The sequence below is a fragment of the Streptopelia decaocto genome (genome assembly GCF_964273445.1).
Source record: "Streptopelia decaocto genome assembly, chromosome: 12".
In the NCBI taxonomy this organism is placed as follows: Eukaryota; Metazoa; Chordata; class Aves; order Columbiformes; family Columbidae; genus Streptopelia; species Streptopelia decaocto.
Window position 1 is genome coordinate 5,861,188 of NC_138667.1, and position 6,861 is coordinate 5,868,048.

Consider the following 6,861-nt stretch of genomic DNA (forward strand, 5'->3'; position numbering starts at 1 on the left):
GCTGGGAGCGGCGGGGGGGGCAGCTCGCAGCGGGGCGGCCGCCGCGTGCCCGCCGCCAGGGCCCGACCGCCGAGCGCCTTCGGCCGCCGAGCGCCGGGGTCCAACTCCTCGGTGCGCCCCGCGCCCAGGCCCGCAGCGTCCCCCGTCACCTCCCCCCGCGCCGCCGCCTCATGGCCGCTGCCCGGGCCGGGCCGCGCTCCCCTCCCCCGCACACACGCTCCCCGCCTCATGGCCACGGACGGCACCGCCGCTTCCTACTTCCAGCGACCCCCCCACACACACACACACCGCCTCCCCCCGTGCCGCTCCCCCGGCCGCGGCCCCGCTCCCCGGCAGGCCGCAGGCGCGGCGCCGTCCCCACGCCGTGCCGCATGGCGCGGCCGGTCGGGGCGCGGTCGGCGGCGCAACCGACCCCCCCTGCAACCCCGGCCTCGCTCCAAGCCCCGGGCACCCACCTGGAGGCGACTGCCCGTTCACCGCCGGCGCGGCGGCGGGGGCGTTCTTCGTCCAGGGGTTCACCTTGGGCGGCGGGGCCTCGATGAACTCCCGGCGCCCCGCGCCGCCCGCCTCGCCACCGTCCTCCGCCTCGCCGCCCGCCCTCAGCAGGCTCTCCTTCTCCTGGTTGTTGCTCTCCTCCTTCTGCTGCTTGGCGCTGGGCGGCCGCGGCGCCCCGGGACCGCCGTCGGGGCCCATGGGCGACTCGCCCTTCTCCCGGCCGCCGTCCTGCGGCGGCTTCAGCACCAGGGCGCGCTCCTCGGCGGGCAGCAGCGGGGCGCCGGGCAGCAGCGCCTCCACCTGCGTCGCCATCTGCGCGCCCCCGCCCCGCCGGGGAACTCCCCTCGCACGCGGCGCCCCCGAGCCCCGGCCGCCGCGCTGCCCGCCCCCCCTGCCGCCGCCGCAATATGGAGACGCGCGGGGACCACGCGACTGCCGCGGGGGCGCGCGCCGCGCCGGCCCGCCCGTGCGCGCAGCCGGGTAAGGGGAGGGGCGGGGCGCGCCCCCGCGGGCCGGCCGGCGGCGCGCACGTGCCTGATGCAACGCCCGGCTGGGCGGGAGCGGGGAGGGGGGGGGGGTGTCCCTTAAAGGAGCCGCGCGGGCGGGGGTACCGGCCCCTTCGCCGCCCCTCCGCGCTGGCGGAGAGCCCCGCCGGGTTTCACCCCGGCTCTCCCGGCTGGGAGAGGCCTTGCTCCGGCCCGGGGTTCCTCTGCCGGCTCCCCTGAGCCAGCAGCGACACGCTGCTGCAGAAACACGAGTGGGGTCGGTTGGCGTTAGAGCTGTTACAAGAAGAGTGCGAGAGGCAAACATGGGCTCAGCGCCCCCGCTTGCAAGGACAAGAGCGTCTGGCGCATCCCCAGAAGGAGCCTCGGGCTGTCAGGGATGGTCCGCCGGGACCAGCGCGGCTCCCGGCATCCCTCGGTACCCAGCCTCAGGGAGCGCCAGCATGTGCCACATCCCAACTACATTTCAGAATTCGGCCAGTAAAATTCCAAAAGGAAGTTTATATATAACTCCAGAAGAGCCGGCAGCCGGCCTGGCGGAATACCCAGCTGGTATTCTGTGCCAGCCAGGTTCACGCCTTCGCCTCTCTAGGACCGGGTCCTTGGTGGGGAGAACAACCCATTGCTGGTTGAAGAAGGTGGCAGAGTTTTAAGTGTTAGCAAATAAATTCAAGGGCATGGGGGGAGGAAGGGAAGTGTCTGTGCAACCTTTCTACATCAGCCACAGGGACAAATCGCCTTGGCTGTTCAGTTCTCAAACCCCCATCCTTCATGTGAAGGGAAGCTGAGTGTACACCAACTCCAGCTGGTGTAAACACACCGGCTGTGTCTAGCAACCTCCACACACCCTGCTCCTCCCTTGGCATCCTCATCTCTGCCAGTCCCATCTTCTCCTGCTCTGCCCAGCATCTTCATATTCAGCTCCTCATCTCCAAGGACTTGCTGAGCAGCAGCCAAGAAGCTGCCACATTTCTACAGCACGTTTCACCAGCTCTGCTTTCCCCAAATTCAACGAAAGCACCTAACCGTTATCCCCAGGCCTGTTTCTCTGCCCCATCCTTCACTCCAGATGTGTCCCCACACCTGCCCAGGCCATGCCAAGCAGCTCTGGTGCTGCATCCCTCACAGGCTCCAGGGAAACTCCTCTGCTGAGCAGTGATTTGGGCAGGAGCTCCCCACCTCCCTTACTCCATGTACAGCAGTTTACTTACTTCTCCCTGACTGCAGCAGGGCTTGCAGATTTATCACAGATGCCTTGATGCTGGCCTGGAGGTTCAAAGATGCTTTGATGGTGGCCGTTAACCTCTTTGAGCATCTCTCGGTCAAGTTTGTCTGGCACTGCGGACAGGAGATTGCCATTATACATTTCCTGCAGTTTTAGTTTCGCCCTCACCTGGTCCCAAGGACCAAATGCCCACCAGCAGCTGCAGCACACTCCTAATCAGATCTTTTTTCCCTGCATCCAGGGCCTGTGCGGACCTCATAGTGAGGGAATCTTCTGCTCTCCCTAGCACCTCCAGACCAGTTTGCTCACTGCCAGCCAGTGCCAGTCACACTGTTCCCTTGTGACGCTTTACACATGGATGGCGAAATATTAAGACTCAGTCACCTTTAAGGCTTTGCAAAAAAGAAAGGGGGTTTTGCCAAGAAAAGCCCAAACTTCCTATCCTGAGTCATATGCTTTGACTTATTTGTATACTTGTTACTACTCCGTGAATCCTGCCAGGCAGGAAGATTGTCTGGGACGATGCACTCCAGGTTGGGCAAATTTTCCTGCATCAGCCCTGCAGTGCTGCCCTCCAGGGAACACAGCTGCCCCAGGGACTGTCACAGCGGCCCTGCTCTCCAGGGACTTGCCAATGCAGCATGATTGCAGGGTACCTCTGGTATCCATGAGGGAAAAGCTTTTGAAAGGGCACCCAGAGCTCATTCCTACCAGAGAAACATCTTATCTTCAAGAAGAGGGTGATATGCTGGTGCAGAACCATTTCCAGCTCTCTGGGCCACCAGTTATAACGCTAAGATTGAACTAGGAACTTTCAATTTCAAAAAACCTGAGTTTCCCATTGAAAAATACCCAGCTTGTCCTAAGAATCCTCATCATGAAATTCTAACCCAGCCATTTCAGTTTGGATCCCACAAAGCAGTGGAAGACCAAATGCCAGTCCCAGTTTGCAGCCCCAGCGGTGAGTGGGGACAGGGCAGGCTGCAAGCAGGTCCCTGTCACCCTGCCCTGGCAGGTGCCTCCCAAGCAGACAACTATTAGTGGCACATTGTGGTCATCACAAAGGACTTGAGTACTTTTAAAATGAGACACCCAAACCTCTTATTCTACTACCCCAAATATTGGCATTTCAACCTGCTTTAGCTCAGAACCAGAAAAAAGTGCACATTGCTGCCCGTTTCTGCTGGAGACACCTCCTCCAACTTCTCCTTCTTTAACGCAGCTTCTAACTCCCCTTGCTCAGAGTTTTTAACCCCAGAACTTGTGCCCCTGCTCTGGGGAGAGGGGCCACGCACAAAAACATGACACGCAGCCAGAGCAGCAACTCTCCACTTCTGCTGCTGCCGGGGCAAAGGGATACGAACACACCGAGTGCTCATGGACAGTCCCGTAGGCTTTTTCTATCTGCAGCCGTGTGATCCAGAGAAATGGAAGATGCTCCCCGGCTCCGAGATAAATGTGCTTGGACCCTCCTAGCAAAGCATATGAACAATCAGCATGAGGAGTCAATGCATTCACACTAGTAGGTAATTTTCAGCCCATGTAACAAAACAGCGGACACTAATGAGTTCCATTACATGACCATTAAAAAGTGCTTTCCCTTAGCAGGACTCCATGGCCCAGAGGCTCAGGCTCGGCGGTTTGATGGTGCAGACCAGCCCAGGGCACTCATGCCGTGCGTGGGGTAGAAACCAGCTCCCACCAGCTCTGCAGAGGCGCTGGCCACTTGCCATCTCCACCCATCTTCTGAATATCTCATAATTAAAAATGTTAAGTTTGCTATGCAGTTTTTGCATGTTTTTAATAAATGGATTGGAGGAAGGGAGTATCTAATGATACATAACTGCTTTTATCCTCACAAGTTTTTCATCCAAAAGCCACAGTTCTTGTAGGACTCACCCAAAGCCAATAAATAACCTTGTCTGCTCAAGAGAAATTCTGAAAATGCTCCCATTTCCTGGTTATTGATGACATTGGCTGTAGAAAGCAATACCCCCTCTCAAACAGAATTTCCTACCTTGTATATTTTGCTGTAGATGTATTAGCCTGAGGTTGCTTAACATGTCCCTTAAGACATTTTGGTATCCAGGTGCTTGTGAAAACATGGCGTAAGTTGACCACCGAGGCTGATGCTTTCTTTGATGGATATTTACCCTCTATGCCACTCCACTGCCATCAGAAATTTGAGCAAAAATCTTTCAGACACTTCTACAAAGAGAAATGAGGTATAAATGCTCTAGCATCCTTCTTCAGAATGCCTTAAGCTCTCCGTGCTTCAGGTACGATGTCCTGCATCCCTCCCAAGTCCCAGCCGCTCACAGCAGCCCCGGAGGCCCCTGCCTCAGCCCAGCTGGGGATGAGCCATTCCCACAGAGAAATGGACCGTGCTGGAAATGTGCTGTGAGTCCCAGGGGTCCATGTTTCTCTGTCATCATCACCTTGTGCCAGAGCTGGCTGGGGAAATACGTATTTCTGCCTTGTGCCTAATGTGCAGGGAGGCACTAGCCAGCAGCTGCTCCATAGAGCTCCATTAATTTGAGAGGTGGCAGCTTGTGCAGGTGCCTTAAAAGCTCCCAAAGACTCTAGGTGAGAATCAATAAGATTTATGGGTGGAATTGCTGGGATATTTTCCTCTAAGCACCTAAGGATAATTAACAGCCAAAAGGCTTGGAGTCAACCCCCAAAGTTATGAAATACTAAATCAGAGGCAGCTTCGTTCGTTCCCTTTGCAGGTTGTATGTTCATGATAAAACCATCAGCCATGCACGGCTGCAAATTCTCTCTTTTCCCATGGGACTCCTGCTCCTTTCAATAGCTGTCAGTTATTTAAATATTGTTTTACCCCTCTGCAGTCAAAGCAAAGCCCAGGGCTTTGCTGTTCAAATCCTGGCCTGACCCACAGCACAATTACATTGCTGCCGGGTGTTTTGCTGGCAGGGAGCACACTAGGATCTGTGCACTGCACCAATACATATGGATCCTATCGATGCTCTTCTCCTCCTCAGCTAGCTATGGATCTGAGAAACAGTGAGAAGAAAAATTAAAAGCTTCTTGTTATTTTGTGTGAAGGAGTTTTGAATTCTGTCCCCAACTTTTGAGGTCACTGGGCATCCCACCTCAATGCTTTCCTTCTCACTTTTGCAGCTACATTGACCCCAGCACCATGTAGCAGCCGATAGGCATCACAGGGGTACCAGAGAAGGAGGAACTGGGCAGAAACCCCATCAAAAGTCAGTCTGGAATGTTGGGGTCAAGCTGCATCTCCCTCTCCTGCCCAGCCCGGCTGCCTGCCCCAGCACCAGCCATCACACTGCAGGTGTTGAAGGACCCTGGGAGGGGACAGTGCACCTCTCTGTGACCAAAAGCTTCATTGTGTATGTGAACAAGGGGGCCAAAGCGGGACCAACTCCATGCCTGGCTCTGACTGACCCCCTGGCACAACTACATGATCTCCCTTTAACTGCAGGGGTGTACTGTGCGTGGCCATCGTGCTCCCAGTGCCATCAGGATCTTCCTCCACTGTGCACGTATCTGCTCCCATCCCTGCTCCTGTTGCAAGGTGGTTTCCATGCCGAGCTGATTTTCCTGGCTTTCCTCCCCACACTGTCCTTTGGGGAGAGTTTCATCCTGCACAGAAACTCCCCCAGCAGCCAGCACTGCTCTTCCGTGCACCCAGAACGGGGGGCTCAGGGGGACACAGGGCTCCAGCCTGCTCTGAGCAACCCCTCCTCTCTGCTTGTGCCCTGCAGCAAGCTGGGCTCTCTGGCTGTAACTCCCACCCAGCCTCGCCAGCTTTGTGTTTGCTTTCCCAAATATTTTGCTGGTGCAAAGGAAACATCAGCCTGCTCAATCCTGAGCTGAGCCGCCTCCACCTCCCAGCTGAAGGCCCACGAAGTGGGAGAGATGATAATCTGGAAGCAAAGCAATACCAAAGCATAGAGCAGCACACAACGGGTCCTCTCCACCCTGCCAGCCTGTCCTGGTGCCACCAAGTCAAGCTGGGGACAGTCCCCTTAGCCAGAATGCTGGCACTGCCACCGAGCCTCCCAGCAACACCCCGTCAGCAGCTGATTAGCGAGTCAGAGGTAAAAGGGCTTCAGTAAAGTGCAGTGCCAGCACCCAGCCATGGCCACCGCTGTACAAGCACGGTCTGTGGGACACAGGCGGGGGGATTAAGAGATCTGTGTCAGCAGCAGGCCTGTGTATACAAATACGGCAGCTAAAAGGGCTCATGTTCATGCTTTATCCCCAGGGAGGTCATCAGGGATGGGAATGAGTAGCAGAGGGACAGACGTGCCATGTCCGTGTCAGCCCTCCCTTTGGCTGAGCAGCCAGAGGGGTGATGCGGCTGGGGACAGGTCCTCTCCATCCTCAGAAAAGAAAGAAAGATGGGGGAAAAGCACATATTGCCCCTCCCACCCTTACAAGTTGCTTCTAAGCTCCTACTCCCATGTGAAATCTTGTCTCTGTTTCAGCAGAGCCAGCACAAGGTCAGCACAGGACCACCCCGAGGCTTTCCAGCTGTCCAGAAACCCTTGGCAGCAATTTATGTCCTAAGCCGAGATTGCCCCACAAGACTGCTGGGCAGGAGAGATCTCTTTACACTTGAAATACTTTTTTTTTGAGCTTGTTTCCAGT

The 6,861-nt window shown here is 56.7% G+C and overlaps 1 protein-coding gene across 2 annotated transcripts in view; it reads right to left on the reverse strand.

Moving 5' to 3' along the window:
* Positions 1–889, reverse strand: part of LARP1 (La ribonucleoprotein 1, translational regulator) — a 45,826-nt gene extending 44,937 nt beyond the window's left edge. For both annotated transcript variants that reach the window (XM_082063576.1, XM_082063575.1), the window contains exon 1: positions 456–889. In XM_082063576.1, coding sequence (XP_081919702.1) covers positions 456–807 — 352 coding nt within the window. In that variant the 5' untranslated portion in view covers positions 808–889. The remainder of the gene's footprint in view (positions 1–455) is intronic.
* Between the last annotated feature and the right edge of the window lie 5,972 nt (positions 890–6,861).